At 48.0% G+C, this 23,651-nt stretch overlaps 7 protein-coding genes across 7 annotated transcripts; 6 read left to right on the top strand and 1 right to left on the bottom strand.

Moving 5' to 3' along the window:
* Positions 1–3,973: 3,973 nt before the first annotated feature.
* On the top strand, positions 3,974–5,371 carry J7337_009047 (uncharacterized protein; the record flags this gene model as incomplete). Its single annotated transcript, XM_044826649.1, has 2 exons — positions 3,974–4,907; positions 4,959–5,371. 2 exons carry the CDS (start codon positions 3,974–3,976, stop codon positions 5,369–5,371), a joined length of 1,347 nt encoding a protein of 448 aa, XP_044679566.1.
* Positions 5,372–5,747: 376 nt separating this feature from the next.
* J7337_009046 (uncharacterized protein) lies at positions 5,748–9,965 on the bottom strand (the record flags this gene model as incomplete). Its single annotated transcript, XM_044826648.1, has 3 exons — positions 5,748–8,430; positions 8,574–8,730; positions 8,783–9,965. 3 exons carry the CDS (start codon positions 9,963–9,965, stop codon positions 5,748–5,750), a joined length of 4,023 nt encoding a protein of 1,340 aa, XP_044679565.1.
* A 595-nt stretch (positions 9,966–10,560) lies between these two features.
* On the top strand, positions 10,561–11,133 carry J7337_009045 (uncharacterized protein; the record flags this gene model as incomplete). The annotated part of the gene is made up of 1 exon (XM_044826647.1): positions 10,561–11,133. One exon carries the CDS (start codon positions 10,561–10,563, stop codon positions 11,131–11,133), a length of 573 nt encoding a protein of 190 aa, XP_044679564.1.
* Positions 11,134–13,072: 1,939 nt separating this feature from the next.
* Positions 13,073–14,314, top strand: J7337_009044 (uncharacterized protein; the record flags this gene model as incomplete). The annotated part of the gene is made up of 1 exon (XM_044826646.1): positions 13,073–14,314. One exon carries the CDS (start codon positions 13,073–13,075, stop codon positions 14,312–14,314), a length of 1,242 nt encoding a protein of 413 aa, XP_044679563.1.
* A 3,389-nt stretch (positions 14,315–17,703) lies between these two features.
* J7337_009043 (uncharacterized protein) lies at positions 17,704–19,121 on the top strand (the record flags this gene model as incomplete). The annotated part of the gene is made up of 6 exons (XM_044826645.1): positions 17,704–17,757; positions 17,804–17,896; positions 17,942–18,411; positions 18,457–18,874; positions 18,924–18,991; positions 19,040–19,121. 6 exons carry the CDS (start codon positions 17,704–17,706, stop codon positions 19,119–19,121), a joined length of 1,185 nt encoding a protein of 394 aa, XP_044679562.1.
* Positions 19,122–20,915: 1,794 nt separating this feature from the next.
* Positions 20,916–21,635, top strand: J7337_009042 (uncharacterized protein; the record flags this gene model as incomplete). Its single annotated transcript, XM_044826644.1, has 2 exons — positions 20,916–21,351; positions 21,460–21,635. The coding sequence occupies 2 exons, from the start codon at positions 20,916–20,918 to the stop codon at positions 21,633–21,635; spliced, it is 612 nt and encodes a 203-aa protein (XP_044679561.1).
* A 1,186-nt stretch (positions 21,636–22,821) lies between these two features.
* J7337_009041 (uncharacterized protein) lies at positions 22,822–23,487 on the top strand (the record flags this gene model as incomplete). Its single annotated transcript, XM_044826643.1, has 1 exon — positions 22,822–23,487. The coding sequence occupies one exon, from the start codon at positions 22,822–22,824 to the stop codon at positions 23,485–23,487; it is 666 nt and encodes a 221-aa protein (XP_044679560.1).
* Between the last annotated feature and the right edge of the window lie 164 nt (positions 23,488–23,651).

Below are 23,651 nucleotides of genomic sequence, written 5' to 3'. Positions count from 1 at the left end.
GAGCTGGAGTAAGTGCGGGGACTTACTATTGCTTAATTCAACACGTCGCCATTCAATCATCGCAAGCATTTGTTTCGACAATTTTAACACGGAGATAAGGATTGACGTGAGGCGTTCATGCTACTGGCCCAGGCTACACTGATTAGGAAGGTCATGTCTTTGGAGTCGGCAATTCTACAGGTCGTTGCTTTATATCCAAAGTCTTAATATCATCATAACTTTACAATATGTGTTACACTTATTTACTGTCTGGATTGCAGCTACCTAGTATATAAAATAGAATACCAGTATGGCTGAGGACCTAGCATGGTTCCTTAGTTCAATTACGATCCATCAGAGATTCTTCGCTATTGATACAAGATGTTACCGTAGGCATACAGGTCTTCTTTCTTACAAAAGGACCAGTAGGTGTGCTTCAGTGAGAACTCTTCTGCCCATGTCCAAGATTGATGCGGTCTAGCAGATAACGTGGAGCTAGTTGACATGGTATTATGCACCCATTGAAGAGGAGTCAAACTTCATGTTGCTGTCGGAATTAAGCCGAATGAGCACTTTTACATATAACTAAGGTATGAACTTCACAATTTCGTACCGAAATATACACATGGATAGCCAAGTCAGCCTCATTCGTTTGCCTCGCTTAGTCACGCGTACTTATCTTAAGAACTGCCACGTCAGCATAAGCTGGAAACACTCCTCACAACAACTAACGTCGCCTTAATGGCAGCCTCTGAAATTTCCCCAGACCAATTTGCCAGGCTTTGCAGGCGCTGCGCATGCCTGCAACTGAGAGACATAACGCCAGATACCTTGTTGCCAAGACCCCCACCAGCTGAGGAAGCAGCCCGAGAACAAGAAGTTGATCTGGATTGGAATGCGACCGGCTTCCTGACTCACACCTTTAGTCAAGATGGAGACAGATGCGATTGCTGCAGGTTTCTTGATCACACCGTGGCTCTGTGGGAGATTCGCGATACATCAGTAGGAGCATTCTCAGCGAAACGTGTTCCCGTGTCGCTGCACTATGTGTTTCGCATTGATGACACCGAATCGTATGGCTTAAAGGCTCTACGGATTAGAATAAGACCCGGTACACACCAAGGATCGGAAGATACACGTGTGACTGCTGACATGAAACGAGACAGGCGGCGAGGAATTCCATATCGACTGCCCCATCACGGCAGCTACTGATTTCGATATGGGCACGTCTCTGAGACTTCAGCCTCCATTGTCTCATATGAATGAAGAGACTCTATCATGGATGCAGTCGAAGGTTGAGTCATGTATATTACACAACCACCTCAACCCCAACAAAACCTTCATTCCCGATCGACTCATTAATGTTAGAGAAAATCAGTTAAGCTTAGTCCTTACCAAAGATTTTCAATTTCGAGACGCAGAAAGCCATCGATACATTGCCTTGACGTACTGCTGGGGCCCGGAGCCTCATGCAAGTAAACAGCTCAAGACAACCAGAGCCAATATCCATCAGCATCAGCAGCGAATTCCAGAACTCTCTTTGCCACAAGTTATCAAGGACGCCGTGGCTGTGACAAGAGCGTTATCTACCCCATTTTTGTGGGTCGATGCATTATGCATTCTCCAAGATGACACCTCCGATTGGGACAAGCAATGTGCGGTGATGGAACGAATCTATGGCAACGCCTACGTGACAGTTGCAGCTGTATCATCTCACAATTGCGAGGAAGGATTCATCGAAAGGACAGATAGAATCCTACTTCCTGTCAGAAAGAAATCTGGTGATACCTACGTCTTTGGAATATACTCTCCTCTCTACCAAGCCAACGCGTTTGAAGAAATACGCTACAGCCCTTGGCTTGCGAGAGGATGGACCTTCCAGGAACGCATCACATCTAATCGCATTCTCATGTTCTCAAACAAAAACATCCACTTCAAATGCAAATACTTCACACAATCGATGGGTTTCCACAGAACGAGATTTGAAGACCGGCAGTATATCATGCTTGACCGCGTGACTATCGATTCGGGCAGCACAGCAGCCATCTATCAAGAATGGAGCAAGACAGTGGCTCAGATCGTCCCCCGATTTCATAATCTTACCCGGAAAACAGATTTCCTTCCATCCATTGCTGGCATCGCGTCGCTATTCAGTAAAAGGCTGAACGACGACTACGCAGCTGGGCTCTGGAAGAATAGTATGCATCAATCGCTCTGTTGGGCTGTTAGAGTAAGAGTGGTTGACTACGAAGAAATGCTGAAGAGATTGAAGTCTCCTTCCCCATACATTGCGCCCTCTTGGAGTTGGGCCTGCCAAAGTGACTACTTCTCATTCGATATATATCTTTCAGAGCTGTCAGCTGATTGTCGGCCGGAGTTCCATGATCTAGAAATAGATATAGTCTTGCGCGGCGAGTCAGTCTTCGGCGAAGTAAGAAACGCGGCACTTAATTTTACTTCCAAGGTGTACGTGGGATCGCCAAGGTTAACATTGCACCGAGAGACTCCGCCATTGTTCGAGAATGATGGCACAGTTAGATTTGACGGGCAGTACTTTGCAGACATTGAGTCTGACTGCTATCTTCGTGGCATCTTCGAGTCAATAGAAGGCCGTGCACTCGCGGCGCCTATCAGTTTCCTCCTGATAGGTAGTACCATTCGACGAGAAAGACGTGCACGGAACTTTCTAGGGAGACAGTCCGACAACTATGGGTCGTTGAGTGCTTCTACCGTGAGTGCTGAAGGTGGTGGTGATTTGGAGGAGGGGACCATATCCAAAAGGGTGGCTTATGGCCTGTTAATCCACCCAACAGGCAATCCGAATGAATATCATCGAGTGGGAACATTCCTTTCGAGCCCTGAGTATGGTGGGGGTCTGTCGGTCTTTGATAACGTCGAAGTTAGAACAGTAAGGCTTGTATAAGGATTGCTTAGCATGTAGAGAATCTATCCAAGGTATGTGTATGGCTCGGAAGGCTGATGGAGCTGGCTAACCAGTGTCAGAATAAACCGTCCATATCCTCTTTGTCATTCCTTTTATATTCCAGAATTGAATCCATATACAGCTTGCGATATGTTTGCTTTACGGTTCTGTATTTAATGCCAGGAAACAGATGCTACAGACGTTTGTGTCTCTGCTGCCTTAATACGTCCTGATACACTTTTCAACTAAGAGACCAATACTCGCGCTGATGTTGGCTCTCTTGAATGTGGCGGATGTTATGAGACTTATGGCAGCTCATGTAATTCGGAGAAATAGAGGACACAAACGAGGACTGGAACCAGTTTCTATAAGATACCCATATACCCTCGTGCTTGAACCTTGGCCTGAATTTGTGTGACCAGCCGCTCGTATCGGGCATTACAAAGATAAGAAAGAACGAAGAGTTCTGCGAAGGACTTATTCTTGATCAAAGCTTATCAAGGAGATCATAGGCACGTATGTCAATGGCCTCTCTGCGAGGTCGCCGGAATGGATACCAGTGATGCCGACACATAAGACAGGATTGTGACCGGATCCACCACTTTGTTCATTGAAATGAGTCAGTCAGCATACCGCTGCTGTTCATTCCTACCAACGGAACGATATTTAATTAACTCAAAGCTTAGCTGGGCAGTAGGCATTAGATACCAAGGCGGACAAAGTATAATCAGCTATCATTATTTATCGGTTGATATTTAATCATTTCTTTTTCCACTTGCATCCGTTTGAAAACCATCTAGTGTGATTCTAGTAAGTAAGATACGATTAGCCTGATTTCCAAGGAAGAGAAGCGGGGTCGACAGTGAATTGGTAGGCCTCCTGCAGGTCAGCCCAACGTCAAGCTCGCTTCCTGACAGTGGAGTCAGCGCCCAAAGTCATTTTCTTCTTTACAAATCCCAGCAAATACATTATCAGTACAGAAGAACCACGGCTCAGCCTCCCTGCTTCTCCATAAGTCAGTATTTCTTCAACCCTTTGGAGAACGAGACGCTAAAGAATGAAAGGAACGAGATGGCTCTCCAAGCCCCAGGCTCTGAGCCTACTTCCACTCAGGGAGACCTTCCGAAAACACCTCCCAGCAAAAAGCCATCGAAGTATGTGTTTGACTCCAACGGCGATACTCAGATCATTCTTAGAACATACATGGTTGAGACCTTTAAATGGGAGGCAGATAAACTTTGGATAGAGCCAAAAAAGCCCTCTAAGGAATGTTGCCCGCCGACTACGCCACCACCAGCGCCGGAGGAGTCTCCCATTACAACCTCGACCTCGCTAGAAGGCAGCACAAACAAAACTACCATAGACTGGGCCAAGGCCGATTTCTCAGACTTCAGTAACGTACAATATGCTCCTCCAGAATTTTCAGATTGCGACGATACGGATCCGGGTTGTACTGAGCCTGGAACGAAACAAGACAGCACGAGCATTCAAACAAAAGATTGGAACTATGGAGAAGCATGCGCACGACCTCTTAAGAAGAAAAAGTTTCGAATGCTGGTCTCAGGAAAACATTTGGAGCTAGCTTCCCCTATCTTCAAAACAATGGTTGCTGGGCCTTTCGCAGAGGGAAAGGTCGATTCATCAGGGATTCGCCTGATAACAGCCAGCGACTGGGATCCGGAAGCTTTCAAGATCGTCTTGACTATCATGCATGGATATAATCGAGATGTCCCAAGATCGCTCAGTCTTGAAAAGCTGGTCAAGGTGGCTATAATTGTAAACTATTACGATTGTCTTGAAAGCGTCGAGATATACGCGGGAATCTGGCTGGAAGCCTTAAGGTCAGAGTTACCGAAGGTATATGGGCGAGACTGTATTCTATACCTGTTCATATCCTGGGTTTTCTCAGAACCAAATGCCTTCCGAAATATGACCCAGCTGGCATTGAGGCACAGTCAGAGGCTTATCAACGCCGAGGACTTCCCAATTCCAGCCAAAATACTCGGTAGGTTTTAGTACTAACTCAGATGACGACCCGGGCTGACAAAAACTGCAGAGGCGATCGATATAGCACGTCAAAGCGCTCTCGCTGAAACCTTCTCAGCAATCTACAAGCTCTTTGATCGTCTACAAGAAGGACAAGAGTGTTCCTTTGAGTGCTCATCCATCCTCCTGGGTGTCTTAACTAAAGAACTGAGCAAATATCGAATTCTGCACCCGCGAAGCGCCCCACCGTTCGATGGTTTCAGTATCGAAGGTTTTAAGAAGATGATCAACGGTTTAAAAAAGCCTGAGTGGTACGGCACCCAGGGTCGCAACCCTTACGGCCGTTACAACGATTGCAACCATAATAGACATCAATGTTCTATTCAGGGCAAGCTGTCCACATCTCTGGCCAAGGTTGAAAGCGATTTGCGGGTCTTTGACCTGCAGGACTTTCAGGCTACGAAGAACCCCACACGTGGCTGACAGCTTAAATCAACAGAGAGAACTTGGAATTTATGAATAATAAGCCACGGAGGAAATTGGATCAACGCAGGATGTCTTTGTTATTGATCCGGGCAAGAGACAGAACTACATACAAAGTACGAGCTGCCAGATACGGCAGTAATGGAATTGACTGCCTAATGAGAATGCATTAAGGACAAATATCCCATCTATACTACGCAAATGAGGATAGAAAGGCCTCCCCATATGATTGGATCACGGATTAGCTCCAAGCCAGGAGTCGAATCTAGTAATATTTTTTACTAAACCAAGCCGTGCATACCATGACCATGTTACAGCGGCTATCTTTTGGTTTTCTCTTAACACAGAAGTACAAGAATCCGCACTTACATAAAGCTCAAGTCACAGCTGTACCATCAGCAAGGTGAAGCATACACTCATCCACCCCCAACTCACTCCAAGCTCTTAATTTGCGCATATGAGCCGCTAAACTTGGTTCATCGTTACCAATCGAACGGCTTTCAAGTATCGCCAGGTGCTCCGCGACGTTGACTTGCATGCTCCCCGAGACCGCAAAGTTCTCTAGATCCCACTCCGTTTCGCTCTTCCTGTGCATCAGCCCATTGTATCTCTCGTACTTGCACCCCATTGTTTGTAGAAAGCTCTTCATACGCTGTTCATTCGCCCGATAAGTACTGATAGCTTCTTCATACTCATCCGGCTGTTCGAGTCTTTGTAGGTGACGGCATTGCTGTAGAAACTCATGTACCTTGAGGAGGCGGCGGGCTGTTATGTCAAGAGGGGCTTCACCGTACGCATTCAGAAGATTCCACTCAATGTCTTCGTCCTCGAGTTCCTTTAGTGCATCCAGGTTTCCACATTCAACTGCTATGTGTACAGCCGTGCCGAATTCTGAATTTACAGCGTTTAGATATTCTGGCTCTGGGTACTTCTCAATGATGGCAGAGATAAGTTGACGAGGGGCGCGTGGCTTGAAGTTTGTTGGGCATTCATCAAGCATGACAGACATGTGAAGAATAGACAACCCTTCGTTGGCACTTGACCCGGACGGTATACACGCACGAAAGAACTCTTCGTCGCTTGGGGGTGTAAGCTCGAGAAGAAATAGAATCTGCTTGTCAAAGTTACTGTACTTGCGGCTCTTTCGGATAAGACGTGCTAGGAGGGTAGTCTTATCGCCGTCATCATCTACACGACGACATGACACGTCACAATGTTCACTCTCGTACAGTTCGCGAGCACGTGCCTCGTACCCGCCCATGACGGCCATCTCAAAGGCAGAAATACTGCTTTCTTCTGTTCTAGCCTGTAAAGGCGTACCTTTGGGCGGCATCATACTTGGCTCGCCTACGGGTTCCATGATGCTGCGCCCACCAGGCCCGGGCCGTATAGTAAACGACATTTTGAAGCCCCCCTGTGAAGACTTCTGCTGCAAGATATCCTGGCCGACATCGGGACCAATTGTTTCTTGAAGCGGTGGATCTCTGATCAGGTCAAGCTTGAGCTTTGATCTGGCATTCGACTCGAGGCGTTCTTTGATATCATACAAATGGCTGATGAAGTCTGGAAGCTTGTGTCCTTGTATCGATGCTTGAAGCTGAAATGATGACTCAGAGTCCCGTGTTTCTCTCTCGGCAAGTGGAATAAGGTACTCAACCGCCTTCAAGTCCTCAACGTCCAGGGCAGTCTGAAGTGTTCTGATGAGATTCTTTGTGGTAGGTTGGATTTCCAAGGACCTCAGATGGTTCAGCACAAACGGCTGGCCGTACAAGGTTGCTGCTGTGAAGATGGAGTACTTGGCCTGCGTGGTGACATCCCAATTGACTACGTGGCCCTGAGCTCCACGCTTGAGTAGAAAGGTATTGGTCTCCTCGCATCTCTTAATGTGATCTTTCCCATGCAGTAATACCCGATCGTATAGACCCTGATACCAGTAGTCGACAGCGCACCAGAGCGGAGCGACCTTGAGAGAGTGCGTTTCATAACACAGCCAGTCCAATAACTGCTCATATTCCTTGCCCTCGGGTAATAGAGCCTCTAGGACGTCCGACATGTGCAGTCTTGCTGCATAATGAACAGGTGAATATGTCCTCCCACGTTTGTGGGCAGCCATAGTTCCTGTGTGCGGCTCATATTTCTCTGCTCCGTTAAATGGATCCGCGCCAAGAGAGACAAGTACCGAAACTGCTGTGAGGCTCCGCTGCGCTACAGCAAACAAGAGAGGCGTCCCATCTGTAAGACTATCTCTCAAATCGAGTTGACCAACGGTGCATGGAGTAGCAAGGTTGCAGCGGGCTTCTAAATTGACACCTTTATCTATGAGGAGCTGTGCTAAAGGAATGATATCGTCATCTCCAAAATGGGCCAGGAGATGTAGTGGTGTTAGTCCGGAGGTTTCGTCTCTTAGTGGTGTATCGTGCTCGATGAAGACCTTGGCGATTCTGTAGTCACCCTTCTGGCAAGCCTGCATCAGAAGAGAAGTGCAGAAGTCAGGGTCGAGACCCGGTAGCTCTAGAACCTTTCGCAAGCTGACATTCCAGCTCTGGTTGACCAAATACCTGCAGATGAGCGGGAGCCGGCCTCTCAATTTGTCGCTGTCTGAAAGCTGGTTGCTCTCCGAAAAGGCCTGGTCCGAAGTCCCAGAGATATCTGCTTCCTCTTTGACATGCGCACCCAGCGCTGCCGTCTCATCTCGTAATGCCTCAGCGGATCTCTCTGGACTCAATCGTTTCAGAGAACGCCGATCTTCATGCACAGCCAGATCGTATAGCCACCCCTCTTCAACCTTTGGATCTATAGGATTCGGCATTCCTATCCAAGCAAGTACCGGTTCCAGCGAAGAACGGGCCTCTTCATGTCCAAGTTTGGCAGCAGTCAGAAGATATTGTCCGGCCTCGCGAAGTGAGGGTGCCGAAGTAGCAGCAGACCGGTGAATCCCAATGAGCCATGTTGCCATTGCATACGCCGCGAGGGATCGTGAGGTTTCACAGTATGAGTCTGAATCGGCGATTTCTCGTATCTGAGTGATTATTGCCGCGGTGACTCGGCCGGGAAGACGTCTGAGTCTGCTAAAGTATGTATTGATCTAGATGCATGTACCGTATTAGTACTGGCTGGGCTTTTCCAAACCTTGTTGGAAATGCTTACCAAGATTGTCCTTGCAGGTAGAGGGGCTAGGATTATATGTTCCCGCTCCTCCAACCTAAGCTTCGTCTCGTTTGTGTGTAGTTGAGATGGTTCTGGATGAGGGTAGTGGAGTCGTGATATGGCAGGTTCGGGATCAAGCTCTTGTTGACTGCCTGTAGCCGCCGTGGACTGGCTTACTACGTCCTCAACTTGGACCAATGGTGTATCATCACCTAGTTCGAGTCAGGTCTCTTTGGTGCTGAACAAGAAACGAGGAGCGCTTACAGTGGCTGAAATAAACCTCTTCTTCAAGAGGATCAAAAGTCTCAAATACTTGATGATCTTCTTTAATGGCAGATACAATCTCATGGTGAAGCATAGTCCTCAATAGCTCAACTGGGAGTGCGGCTCCAATTTGAACTTCCTCCTTGTCGGAGAGAATTAAATCGAAGAACTCGCATATAAGACCTGATACTTTGTCCGTGAAGACACGTGGGCCAGAAGACTCATCAGTATCCTTCTGCGTTTTGATAAAACTTGTGAGGGCACCATCGTCAGTTTTGAGCTTATGTAGTGACTCTTTGCCATGACCTGACCCGTGTGCCTGTTCAAGCACCTTGCTCATAAAACGCCCAACCAATAGAAGGGATGCCACGAGTGTCAAAGAATAGATATCAGCTTGAAGTAAGCCTTGAGCACCGATGGCCTGCAAAACTGTAGGACTTTGCCACAAGGCAGTTCCTGATTTGAGCTTGATTGGTTCATGTATGTTGGAAACCAGAAGCGAGCAGCCAAAATCGGTGAGTTTTGCGCATGGCCTGCCCTTTTGGTCGACAAAAACCAGGATATTTTCTGGCTTCAAGTCTGCGTGGATGACGCCGACGGTGTGAAGAGCAAGCAAGCCTTGAAAGCAATGGATTGCTAGACGCAGCCTATCTCTAGCATCAAGCGCCGTCGAAGTTTCAAGATATTTGCATAAATCACCTCCTTGGGCTGTCTCCAACACAAGAACAGGCATTATAATGCGGTCGTTATCTACCCCCCAGCAGATACCAACCATGTTAGTGATGTTCTCATGCCTCCGGAGACGCTCGTTCCTGAGAATTGCGATTTCAGTGCAGATAGACTCTGAGAGGTCCCGGCCTTTCTTCGAGTCCCAATCCACCTTTTTTTTTGGGACTCGGAGGACAACGTCATTGAGATAGAGCATGGCGAGTCTATGGATGGTGGTCATTTTGAACCGAGAATCGACGTATTTTATCAGTGTGCTTGGTCGGCTTCGCATGACCTGGAATGAGCCGCCAGACGCAAAGGAAGGCTCTCTTTCGAAAGCCTTTTCATCGATGCAGATGTTTGCCAGCACTTCTTCTCTTGCGGAAGGACATGTGCCTACTGCGTCAATGGCGGCAGCGAATAGAGGCAAAAGCCCCGGCATGGATCGTTGTGATTCCTTCGCGTGGTCTGTCATCGTGGAGCTGTCGACGGCGTTTAGACAGGGCTTAGGGAGGATACTCGAAGCGTGTTCCTTGTGCCCAATAGGCCATAAAAAGTGATACTCTGAGTTGACTATCCAGGGCTCTTGCTAAACGGTCTGCTCGAATGATGCTGCTTTTTAAAATGGAAGGCCAGTGTTTAATATGCTCACAAAGCCGAGAGTGGAGGCGCGGTCTAGATTTGCATCGTACAAGACGTGGAAAGCTTCGATACAGCACATTCTTGTAAGTCCGCGCGTTCTGAAGATTTAATTCGCATTTAGCTAGCATTACCGCCACAAAGCGAGGCTGAAAGCATTACTACCTCCGCTGAGACCAGTCCATGTACTGATAACACACAGTGGCGGCCTCTCAGGGCTCTTAATTTTTCTTTAGCGTAGGTAGGCACTATGGTGGCGGCGGCAGAGACCCGTGAACTAACGGAGGTTCCGCTAGCAAACGGAGGTCTGCTCCTCAGCTGAGGGACAGCATGAGGGCCCTCCAGAATAAGCATGAAAGGAATCCTCGTGAATCAGAGTATTTACACCTCTCCAGATATACGCAAAACCAGCTTCCCATTACATACCGAATATGTCTGGTCTCGAAGCTATCGCAATTCTGGGATTTGCCCTTCAAGTCGTCGATACTACCGTCAGGGTCATTGATCTATGGAAGGCGACAAATGAAGTCGGACAGGAAGTCATCATAATAAAAGCCAGACTCGACATGATTCGCGCCCGTCTCAAGACCTGGTCAATCGGCTGGGGGCGACTGACGGAAGATGACCTCAAGAAGAGTCCACGCTTCAATGAATTCGGAATTCTGGCTCTGAGATATGTCTTGATAATCCAGTATCGTCTCACGGCACTAGAGGATTTTGACAAAAAATATCCCTCGTTGTTTCGAAATGATCGCGTTCTAGAGGGACAGCCTCGCTCAGCTGACCGCGGCCTTCAACTTGCTTTAATTGCTCAAACGGATAAGCCGAAAGCTAGAGATCTGGAGCTGCTCCAGGAGGAGGTATCTTCTATAAACCATGCCAACATAATTCAGCGATGGAGATGGGCGCGGAAGGGGGGAGAGGGTATGAAGATGACAGACCAAATTGCCATTACTGAGCATTATGCGTTCCCCCAAGACATGTGTCGCATAACTCCGTCTTAGTCTTACTAACGACATTCGTGCAGGTATTGCAAATAGTGCATGCGCATATTTTGTTGGCCATTTTGGTGACTTGACAAGCCTCAGGTAGGAAAATCTGGATGTTCGGAAGAATTACTACGCCTTGTGGTTTTATATTATGTGTTCTTTAGTTGGCGTATCGGGGCCGGCTGTGTCTTGCTGAGTTGAGTTGTGAATTTACCGCGCGTGGGGGGTTTATATAGCTACTTCTGGAAAAACATGTCACTGATGGAGAGATCACCAATTCCGCTTAGCAGCGACAGTAGGACTCTTTATGATCAGTGAGTTGGTTTGCTTTAGGAATCACCGAATCATCGCAGGGAATTAATCGCATAACCTCACATACTGACACATTGGACTGTGATAGAGCTTGTCTTCATTAAAGCATATTAAGCCTTCTCAGGAAACTTTGATAGGTATCAAGTATGACCATTGGCTTTGAGTATCATTAAACCCCAAATTTCGAGGGTTCCCCTTCTTCTCCATCCGGATCGCTCTGCTATGGCCATCATGGTGCCACAATGGGGCAATGATCGCAACAGTAATCACACCTGTAGCCCCTAACGGCGACCAAGTTCATGCATTGCGGTGGTATTTGACAGGAACAGAGAGACATGGCGCCCTCCTTGTTGACATCGTGATTGATGAGTCCAGTGTGAGGATTCTTTACCTCGACGGGAGGAGAGGGAGAAGGGTCTGGGGTGCTGTTGCTGGAAAGCATAGTGATAGACTGTGATTTGTTCTGGTTTTGTTGTGAATGTGTAGTTTTGCTTTTCTTGCTGCTGGCTGATGTGTGACTTTCCAGCTGAGGTTGGGTCAGTCGTTACTTTATATCTACAATGAGTGTTGCTGGCACTTGAATCATCCCCTCGGTCGTCAGTCTTGTCACGGCCAAGTTGAACCTCTGTCACAGTAGAAAGAGCCCCAGGCTCACATCACAGCCCGCAGAAGAAGTCTGTGTCAGTGTATGCTTGATCTGCGCATCATTCGCTTCGAGTTTCGCTTCGTTTCATCAGTGACATGACGGGAAGAGTAGTAAATCATGAATCGCAGCTACTCGCCAACCGACAGCCTCCCAGACCGCTGATATCATCAGAAGTCTGCACATCGTATTCGGTCACCTTTTGTGATGAAACGTCTTATGAACTAGGGCTTGTTCAGCGTCCCCGTTCGGAGCACCAAATGATATATTGAAGAAGATTGCCTGCTTAGATCAACTGTGATCTGTTTTCTCCATTATAAATCTACCGGTGTAGAGTATTCCTATCTTGAGATACATGGAATAGTGGTCAAAGGGTACATTCACATCTCATGATAGAGCTCGCTGTCAATGCCATTTTCTTCATCACTCTCCCATCGGCTACGAGGCAGAAATTTATCACATAGAGCAGATAGCCAGTCAATTGGCTTTTTCCCAGCAACATCCATTGTCACAGAGAGCATTGGGTCATGCTTATGCTCAGGCTTGAGATAATCACGACTCGTATACTGGCCTTGCGCTTGTCAAGGCGCGACACGTACAGCACCCGGTCATTCTCAGCTGCATCCATCGTTCGCTGACGCGCAGCAGCTCCAACTACTGCTACTGATCGGCGAGTTTCAATTCACTGAAAATACCCAAGACATTAGGACTCTAATTCTCTCAATCGTTTCTCACTGACTGACATGTTCCTGAATTCTCGGCAAAGCTGCGCCTCGGATGCCTCTCGAAGGATTCAGCACGTGTAATGATATCACCAATCAAAGCGTAAGGCTTAGCGTTTCCCAAAAAGGGGCCCACCAATCACTGCCCTTCTTGTCTCCGGTACAGCGGGGTAAGCACTGTAACCCCAGCGGCCATTCCCCAAACCTCCCCAGTTCAATTCCTCCATCAATTTCTCCCTCTCCTCAGCATCACTCTTCACGCACGCGACATGACGCCATGCGCCCTTCGCACGCAAACATCGGCTTCTGGCTGATGTGGTTCGCCGCCCTTCTCTGGTCCTACCACAACTCCTACGACGACCCGTCCTCCTTCTTCTACAAGTCCCGCATCGCCTTCGACCGTCGCTACTCCGCCCTCCGCGAGAAACAAGTCGACGCCTACCTCGAGCGCGAGATCTTTCCCGTCGCGCACAAGCAGCGCACCGAAGTCCAAGTCGACAATGAGTTTCTCTGCATCGGCATACCGAGTATAAATCGCACGACGTCTGGGTTTTTGGCGCATACTGTTGGAAGCCTTGTTGATTCGTTGACGCCGAACGAGCGCAATCAGATCCATATTGTCGTGCTGCTGGCGGATAAAGATCCGACGAGACACTTTGCTTATGGGAAGGATTGGTTGTTTGGGCTGGCGGATGATGTCCTAGTGTACTCCAACGACTCCAAGACCCAATCGAAGCTTAATTACAAGGTTCTTCCTCACGATGTGCGTGGCATGGGACGCAGCGACGATCGCGTGGAGAACATACGCCTCGACCACTCCGTCCTCTTCGAAGCGTGCCGACGCCGCGATCCGACGTACTTCGCCCTCATCGAAGACGATATAATAGCCACGCCCGATTGGTTCACGCGCTTCAAAAAGGGCGTCATCGAAGTTGAGCAAAAGGCGACCGATGCGCACCAAGACTGGATGTACCTGCGCCTCTTTTACTCCGAGATATTCATGGGCTGGAACAACGAGGAGATCTTTGACTATCTCAAGGTCGTCATCCTAGGCTACACCGCCTTGATAGCGTGTCTTCTCCTCGCTCTCCGCTGCAGACAGCGTCGTCACGCTGGGTCCTTCGCAACCAAAGACTTTGCGCAAACCGTCGCTTTACTCCTGGGTCTCTGGATCCCAGCCTGTTTAGCACTCGCCTTCGTAACAGGCCGCATAACCCTCCACCGACTATTCACACGCTCCCCCACGGTGCGCGAAATGCCACGCTACGGATGCTGTGCGCAAGGACTCGTGTTTCCGAACCATCACCTACAGAATCTGCAGGATTTTCTGCGCGAGCCGCCGTTTCAGTTCCCGGGGGATATGATTATGGAGGACTATGCGCGGGATCACGGGCTGAGCAAGTGGGCGCTTGATCCGAGTGTCTTGCAGCACGTTGGGCTGGTTGAGTCGAGTGATGGGCCGCGAAGGGCGGAGGTGTGGAATTTTAGCTTTGAGAGGTTGAAGGGGTCGTTGGCATGATGGAGATACCCGACATTTACTGGTCTGCGCGTTTGTGATGATGGGGATGGTCGCGTTAGTGGTGGTCAATTGGCGGCGCACGCGATGGAGCGGGTTTCTTCAGCGCGTCGCTTTGTACATGATGTTCAATTAAAGCATCGCATAAATAAAAGTTATCGTTTACATACTATTCCAGTTCTCTACAAAAATAAACGCGTTCAAAACCGTCTTCTTCCCTCCTCCCAGTCTCCACGAAGCCCATCTTAAGATACAGATACAGCCCCAGGTTCTCAAACATCTTGACATTCGTGTACAGCTCCAACGCACTGCAACCTCGCGACCGCGCAAAGTCTTCAGCATAGCGCATCAATACCTTTCCATAGCCTCGACCTTGTGCGCTTGGGTCGACTACCAAGTTCTCGATTTTTATCGCGACGGAGTCAGGCTCGTACTGGAGAACGAGCGCGCCGACGGGAGATTGAGCTGTGCGCAAGATGAAGATGTCGCGGGTTGTAAACAGAGATGGGTAATCTGCTGTCATTGGAGCTGGAGGTTTGCCAATTCGGGGTATGTATTTCTCGTACGCTGCGTTGACCATGGATTGAATTGAGGGTATGTCACTTGCTTGCGCCCGGGTGAGCATGAGATCTGGTAAGGTGAATGGAGGGTCAAGCATTATTTCGGCCATGACGTCGCGGTCACGATGGACAAGTATTAAAGTAACTCAATCAGCAAAGAAGATGATACAAAGACAACGAGTACGTTCCATTGACATTCATTCTTAAGTCAATGGCTCATCTTTATCGAAGACCGGGCCGGTTCAGTGAGTCAAGTGTCAATGAGGAGTAACCTACCCGGCAATCGGATGCCAGACCTAACGTTAGATGACGCGCATGTCGACTTAGTGCCTAAGACCACGACTGCTCAAGAGTGAAGTTGAACACAATAATCTGGGTCAAGAAAGAGGCATGTATTTGCCAGTCAATCCGATATCAATGTTAATTAAGGGTGTCTTGAATGTATGGCCCGCAACAGAAATGAGTTGGCTGATGTGAGCCACGACACCACTGCGGAGAATTAGTCACAACCCGCGACATTTTCGTATAGCGTATCGCTTTAGAAAGTAAGCCAGGCCATAAGCCAAGCCAGAAAGTTCGCACGCTAATAGACCAAGCATCCTCCTTATCGCCAGTAACTTCGTATGCAATTAGAAAGTCACGCCAAGACAGATGGCTGATCAACGCCAGCGGACTTTGGGATTCTCATCCTTGAAAGTCCGCAGCCAGGACCGTCCACCCTCCCTTTATATAAACATTCCTTGAGCCTCATTCCCCTCTCACAACCCAAACACCAACACAGCACACGAGAATAAACATGAAAGTCCTCTTCCTCGGGGCATCAGGCTCCATCGGCAGCGAAGCTCTCCGCCAATGTCTCTCCCATCCAAAAATCACATCCGTAATCGCATTCGTGCGCCGCCCTCTGCCCGTCAACAATCCCAAGCTCCAAACCGTCATGATCAGCGACTTTTTAAAATGGTCTGACGATGTTCTCCTACCGCATGTTGATGCCGCTGCTATGATTTGGTAAGTTTCTCTTAGTACTGAACCGGATAGGGGCTGATGATATTAGTGCCATGGGCTCGTATAGAGGAAATGTGAATGTCGATATGGAGTACCCCCTCGCTTTCCAGACTGCTTTCGCAGGTCTCCTAGAGAAACAACCGAAACGAGAACCTTTTCGATTTATTCATCTCAGTGGGAAGTGGGTTGTTCAAGAGCAAGATGCGAAGTTATGGGTTAATGACTACCCTCGTAAACTCAAAGCACGTGCCCCTCCCATTTTATCCCAACGCTACTAACGAGCCTTAGGGTCTATATGAGCTTCGTTCACTGGAGGTTGCGAAAGAGCATGAGGTTGTTTGGAAGGCTTGGATGTTGAGACCTGGTGGTGTTATTACACAGAGATTGAGAGTGCCGGGGTATTTGGCTCAGGTGCTCTTGGGTGATGATTACGTTATTAAGAATGAAGAGTTGGGTGCGTTTTTTACGTACTTGGCTGTTGAGGGGAGTGAGAAGGATGATTTTGTTGTTTTGAATAGAAGGATTGTTGAGGGCGGGAGGGAGTATTTGAAGAAAATGAGCTCTATGACTGGGAATTAATTTGTGGAAGTCGTTGGGTAACGACATGGATGGTGGTCGTAAGACAGATATTTTAGAATGAGTTGACGAAGGACCAACTCTCGCAAACAGACTACATTAACAAAGAACGACAAAACGCAAAGAAATTCACGTGCCTATAGTCTAAGATACACTTACATCTACTGGATAGTTCGTGTTTGTCTATATCCTAAGCCTGATGCTAGGACTCGGGGTAAATGGATATAAAGGATTAGTCATGGCTTCAACAAGCTTGGGTATAACAGCTAATTCTTAGCAGTCTTCCCTCTACGCTTTTATTGAGATTCTCTCATACACTGAACGATGTATTCAGACTGGAGAGACTAAAGCTCATTGACAAAAGTTTCGACCCATGTAAGCACTGTTTTGGACTTCTGAGTTTGTTCGCAAATATGTCGTTTCATGATGATCTCATTAAACTACCCGTCCGATTTCTTTTCTATACTACAGTACTGAATGATCCTTGATAAAAAGCCATCAGACTGGTTACTGCCTCAGTCATTGCGTGTCTTCACTCAACAGGGTCCACCACTTCAGCACCTCCAGTCTGGCGGGATCAAAGTGGAGCCTTCACATTAAGAGAGAGGGATCATCAGGTTGCGTGAGTCACCCAAGCCTAGAAAACATAGCTTGTTGAATGTGACACAACTACGAATATGAAAAGCCTAGACCTGAATATTATTACGCTTGCCTAGTCATCGGCTTCGTCATCTCATCCCGCTCCAGATTATTAAGCGCCGAGCCGAGCCGAGCCGCGCGTTACAAGTCATTCCATCGGCATCCCACAATCCAGCATCTCACCGATCTTTATAAAGATCTCCCCGAATACAGCTCAGTCATCTAAACTAGACTCGGCCGAATAATATATCCGTATGACTTCTACTGTTGCATCCAAGATCTCATCCATGCCAAGCAATCACCAGTATTACCCATCCAATTCAGGAAACTCGTCACCTTCACATGCAGGTCCAAAAGCCGTATCTCCAAGCCGCGCACTAAAAACCATGGCTTTTCTCTAGCGCTGATTCGTGTTTGGTGCAAGGACCCCTAAAATGCCGATTGAAAAAGCCGATTTCGGAATTAAATTCGGATAACCGGCAAAGCGTACATCCGGAGGCGGGGACCCCGTACTGTAGATTGATAAGATGGCGTTGATAAAAAGACCGAGATCGCTTTCACCTTTGACGTTGTTTTCTCATTCTATCTGATTGTTTGAGTGAGTTATTCAATATGACTGCAGGTTTGAAGAACGTTATTGTCATTGGCGGCTCGTATGTTGGGCTTGTAAGTACGTTCTATGGACGGTGATGGGTTTTACTAACAATTCTAGGCGGCTGTGAAGGAACTGGCTACACTTCTACCAGTCACTCACCGTGTCCTGTTAATAGAACCTCACAGCCATTTCCACCATCTCTTCGCCTTCGTAAGTCCCTCCATAACCCTTTCTCAACCAAACTAACACCCCCAGCCCCGATTCGCCATCGTGCCAGACCACGAACACAAAGCCTTCATCCCCTACACCGGCTTCTTCTCCTCCCTCCCCAACGCCCCCAACCACACCATCGTCCGCGCCCGCGCAGTCTCCCTGCAAAAGAACCAGCTCACCCTCGACAGACCATGGCAGGGTTCAACAGAAATCCCCTTTGAGTACGCTGTCGTCACGACGGGAACACGACTCCAAGCGCCTAGTAACATGCAGTACGATGAGAAAAAGCCTTCTGTTGAGTACTTTAGATCTTATCAGCAGGGAATCAAGAATGCCAAGTCTATTGTGATTGTTGGCGGCGGTGCGGTTGGTGTGCAGATGGCGACGGATTTGGGGGAGGTTTATCCGGAGAAGAAGGTTACGCTTGTTCATTCGAGGGATAGGCTTATGCAGCTTTATCATGAGAAGATGGATGCTATCTTGAGGGATAGATTGCAGGAGCTTGGTGTTGAGTAAGTCAGCTTTCACAGTACAAGATGGGAATGCTAACGGAGCAGTGTTATCACCGGAACACGAGCTGTGATCCCAGCGAAGGGCTTCCCAACAGACGGATCGACATTTGAACTAGAACTCAAGGACGGGCGGAAGATACAGACAGATCTCGTTATTCCTGCAACAGGCCAAACGCCGAATAATCAGTTCCTCAAAGATCTTCAACCCACGTCTGGATACGAAATCATCAACCCCGCCAATGGCTTCATCCGAGTTGCACCGACACTGCAATTTGCCGACCCCGAGTACTCGAACCTGTTTGCATGCGGTGACATCGCCGACAGCGGAGCTCACAAGGCCGCACGCCCGGGAGCTGGACAAGCGCAAGTCGTAGCGCAGAACATCGTCGCTATGGTGAACGGTGGCCGACCTGAGCAGAGCGTCACAGTTGATCCTCCTGCCATTCACCTATCACTCGGACTGGTACGTACTACCCAAGCATGCTGAAATATCGTGGCTAAAGGTTGTATAGAAAAAGAATATTGTGTTTAGAAATCCTGGAAAGGGCCAGAGTGAACCTACCATCATCTGGAGAGACGAGTAAGTTTCCTGCTTGGTTTTGCATATTGGATACTGACGTGTTTGCAGTGGGTCAAGAGATATGAACATCGAGGGCGTCTGGGAGAGGAGGGGACAGAGAGTCACGCGACAGGATGACTACCATCTTTGAGGTAACTGCCTTGTCAGAGTGATTAGAATGTTAACTTTATAGAGGGTAGACTTTGGCTGGTTATGCAAGAAATCTTGAAAGCCACTCTCGCTCCACATTTTGCTGTGCAGGTGACTGAGAATTCTACGTTTACGTGTTTCTGCCTGTGAACTTACTCAATGTCCTTGCTTGTCACTCAGGGTCAAGTGCCTGACGGAGGCCTCGCCTGTCAACTCAACAGAACACAAAGTCTAAGCAACATACCGACTGCTCACACAATAAATGGGATGTCAATACAGAGTTTGAGCTTGAGAAAGTTATAATTGGCGACAGATGAAACCCTTGATGTATTGTTGTTGAAACTTAAGCTTTATGTCTTTTAGATCACATCATCATGCCGGTGGCAAGTCTGTTGGTCTAATCAATCGTGGGCGACATTCACAATAGCATTATACCAAGGCAGCAAACCAACAGATGAACAATATGATCACACGCTCTTAGAAGTATTGACGTCTCACACTCACAAATATGCACCGGTCTCATAATGGGACCTGTGGTGGCTATGTAAGCCTCGCCTGTCGATTCACGCTTGGCAGCACAGCTCTGTTGCGCCCTGGGGGGACAAAAGAGACTGAATGGAGGTAAGTTCTATACACTGTAGCAACCTGGCAGCATACTTGACGTTTCTCCTCGCCGACGGCCGCGAATATCGTGCTGGCTGGTCCAAGGGCATCGCAGTACTTCACACGCCACTCCTTTGTACCATTTCCCAAATATCTCACGCTCCTGCCATAAGCTACTGAAATGTCTGTTTCATTATACCACCGTGTTTGAAGTTGGTGCGCTGCCTGAAGTGTATTCCTCACGGTGCTATCTTGCGTTGATAGACCTGACAGCTGATGCTTGCACCATGCACCTTACCTCAACTCCCACTTCATTCATCACGACAACTATGAGCAGGAGACGTCACTGTGGTGCTTTGTTCTTTCATCCAAAGTTAGCTGAGATTCCAGACAGTCATGATAGAACCCTGTGCTAGTATGACGCTTACTGAGGCTACGGCCTCCATGCAAAAGCTTCGCGACATCACGTTCGCGGTCTCCATCATCGTCGTTTTCACGAACCCCAGGACGAATAACAACTTGCGCAAAGGAATAGTTTGTCTTTCACTTAACCACTTGGTTCACTGCAAGCCTGCAACGCGTATGTATTCAGGAAGTTCTCTGTCTGTCAAAGTGGACCAGAATGAGGGTGCGTCAGATAGGTAGATAAGCTTTGCAGCCGTGAATATCGCGACAAGTCAGTTCAAAACCTTGTTCAACTAATCTTCTCATATCCTCTCAAACCTTGAAGCTCTGTCCCATCACAAAGGGGACTGGCGTAAGGGTAGGGCTTTAAAAGAGGTTTCAGCCACCAGGGCACAACAGCCCCCAATCTCAAACTCTCTCCGGTCCTTGAGTATAAGTAATGACTTTCTCTCCCTCTGTTTCTCTTTCGATTCTTCGTCCTTTTTCATCTATTCTCAGTTTTCAGCCAGTTTGCTTGCAGCACTTTTGTCTTTGGTCACCTGATTTCTTGGAACTTTCAGCCAGTCTCACCAGCTCAGCTACTTTTTCTTTCACTCTGGCGTTTCCTGAAAACTCATTTGGTACCTTTTTGACGACCTTGCCATACTTTCCTGGACACAGCTGTACGATAGTCTTGTTCGACGCTCTTGAGCTGCAGAACGATTAATACAATTACATCACCTGGTGTACCTTACCGGCTCACACTCTCTCATTCTCTCACACTCTCTTGGACTTTTCATCATCGATAATGCCTTCTCTTGCAGACTTGGGAGTCATGGACCACATGAGTAGGTCAGATGATGACATGGATGACAGCTTGTCAACATGCTCCTACTACTCTCTTTCCGACGTAGAGGACATGCCATTCAGGAAGATCCCTGCGCATGAAGTTCGCAAGCAAAGCGAGCAAGTCCCTGAGTTCAGCTATCTCTCTACATACCCTCATACCTTCCGCAACAGCGAGGCACTACCGCTCAAGGTAGCCGGCCCATGGCTGGAGTATCCCCTTTGCCCTAAAGGCAGCTACAAACAGTCCATGGGTATGGATCCAGGACCAGCGCGAGTCATCATCAACCCGTCTGTCCCTGGTGGACATGACGTTATTTATCATCCCACAAAGTGGGAAGGGAGGTTTCTTCAGGCCAAGTACCGACCTAAAGGGTACAGAGCAAAGATCTCTGGATGTACGGCTATGCCTACTATACCCTCCCCTCCATATTCACCTCTTTTATCACCATCTCTTCCTCTCTCGCCATCTTCCAATCTCTCTTTTTTTATACCTGCTAGTTCAGGTTTTTACGGAGCATCTCATGGGTTGACCCAGCTGACTCCCCAGCAAGCGTTTGCCTTGGCAGCGCAGCAACAGTATTTTGCATTGCAGCAACAGAGCCTGATGGCTAGTTGCATGTACCCACAGGTCATGGGCTACAACGGAGTTATCCGCGGTCAGTCTTTGCTGGAGTTTTAAAGCGCACATAAGTCTATTTGTCTGGCTATATTGTCCTGAGCGGCTTTAGTCATTGCTAGCGGTCAAGTCACTGTCGACTTCTTTTTGGCGACTTCAATCAATCATTATTCTCAACTTGATCAGCGAGTTTTTATCTCTCATTGCTTACGACTTGTCATCCGCTGCTTCTGCCATCTTCAACAGCAATCTATGGTTCCGCAGTTGTTTGGTCTAGGTTCTCTCTGCCGGAATAAGCTCTCAGCCACAAGCCTCAACTGCAAATAACACTTCTAGCCCACAACTTAGACATCGATACCACGATGACTGACCAATGGCACAGTTGTTTGGTCATATTTCTATCCGCCTTGGATATTATGAATTCTCCTCTTCCTGATACCTTACTTGGGTCTGAAGTAGTATGAAGCAAGCCATGGTTCGTCCATGCAGCACAGAGCTATACCATTAGATTCAAATCGCGATTTTCTCTCTCTCTCTCCCACACTCAACCATCATCAACAGCAATCTTATTTTTTGGTTCAGCAGTTGGTTTATTATTTGTTTTTGGCGTTGGCGTTGGAGTTTATGCACTCCTTCATGATACCGTACTCGGATCAGAAGTGGTATGAAGCAAGTCATGCAGTATAGCATTGGATTGATGAATACAAATTGCGATTTCTTTCCCTCTTTCAATAATAGACTCAAAAAGCGAAACAAATAAACATCTTGACAAGTAACAGCAGTAATATTCCTGATTTCCATGTAAGCCCATAGGTGATTGCTAATCACACTGTCCTGTAATGACACTTATCAAGCGTATTTTATCACAGTGAGAGAGTAATTCTCTACTATCAGAGGGTCATCTCAAGAGACAGTTGGCTCAATCATTGAGATCATGACTCAGCCGGCTATCATGAGCGGAATTACTCCCCTTCCACACGAAGATTGCCGTCGTTCTCCCGAGCCCCCCCGGATTGTCACACTCACCCCGCACTCCACCGGAATCCTTCCGACCACCAAGACTTTCGAGTTCGGCACTACCAGGCTAGCGACGGGTAACGCTCTACACAATGACAACATACCTGCACAGTCATTCTCATGACATAAGAAGGGCGTGACCTTGGCTTCGGGTCGTCGGGCGGAGGTCCTTTATTTCTCTTCTGTTGAACTGCTCTCATTTACAGTAGTAACTTGATCAATTGCATCCAATATGTCTGACTCTCAGTATACTCTCTACTCTTACTTCCGATCCTCCTGCTCAGCGCGTATTCGCATCGCTCTCAATGCAAAAGGAATTCCCTACGAACTAGCATTTGTCAATCTTCTCAAAAATGAGCATCTCTCCGACACTCACAAAACTCTCAACCCATCAGCATCAGTCCCCGTTCTCATCTCAAACGCCTCCAAAGACAAACCCTTCCGCATCGGCCAATCCGTCGCGGCCCTAGAATACCTCGAAGAAAAACACCCCTCCCATCCTCTCCTCCCTTCCAACCCTGAAGAACGCGCAACAGTGCGTACCCTCATCAACATCATCTGTGCGGACATTCAGCCCGTTACAAACCTGCGCATCATGCGTCGTATTAGAGAACTCGGTGGAAATGCAGAAGAGTGGAATAAGCAGCTCATGACTGATGGACTCGAGGCCTATGAGGAAGTAGTCAAGGATTCTGCGGGGAAGTGTAGCGTTGGTGATGAGTTGACGCTGGCGGATGCTTGTCTTTTACCTGCAATGTGGAATGCTGAGAGGTTTGGTGTTGATTTGACGCTGTTTCCGACGATTGGCAAGATTGTGGATGGGTTGAAGGATCATCCTGCTGTTGTGAAGGCGCATTGGCAGAACCAGCCTGACACGCCTGACAATCTCAAGGCTTGATGGAATAGAAATGATTGGCTTGCAAGCACTTAGGAAATAAATACCTAGTACACTCATGAGTTCACCAAGGCATTGGGTTTGATATGTCTGTTCAAAAAGCATTACGATACTATTATGGGAGAACCTATAAAGTCCTCTAATATGAAGTGATCCCTTAAGCAGCC

The sequence above is a fragment of the Fusarium musae genome, chromosome 6, assembly GCF_019915245.1.
Source record: "Fusarium musae strain F31 chromosome 6, whole genome shotgun sequence".
In the NCBI taxonomy this organism is placed as follows: Eukaryota; Fungi; Ascomycota; class Sordariomycetes; order Hypocreales; family Nectriaceae; genus Fusarium; species Fusarium musae.
The sequence above is the reverse complement of the archived record's forward strand: the minus strand, read 5'-3'. Positions and strand labels throughout refer to the sequence as shown.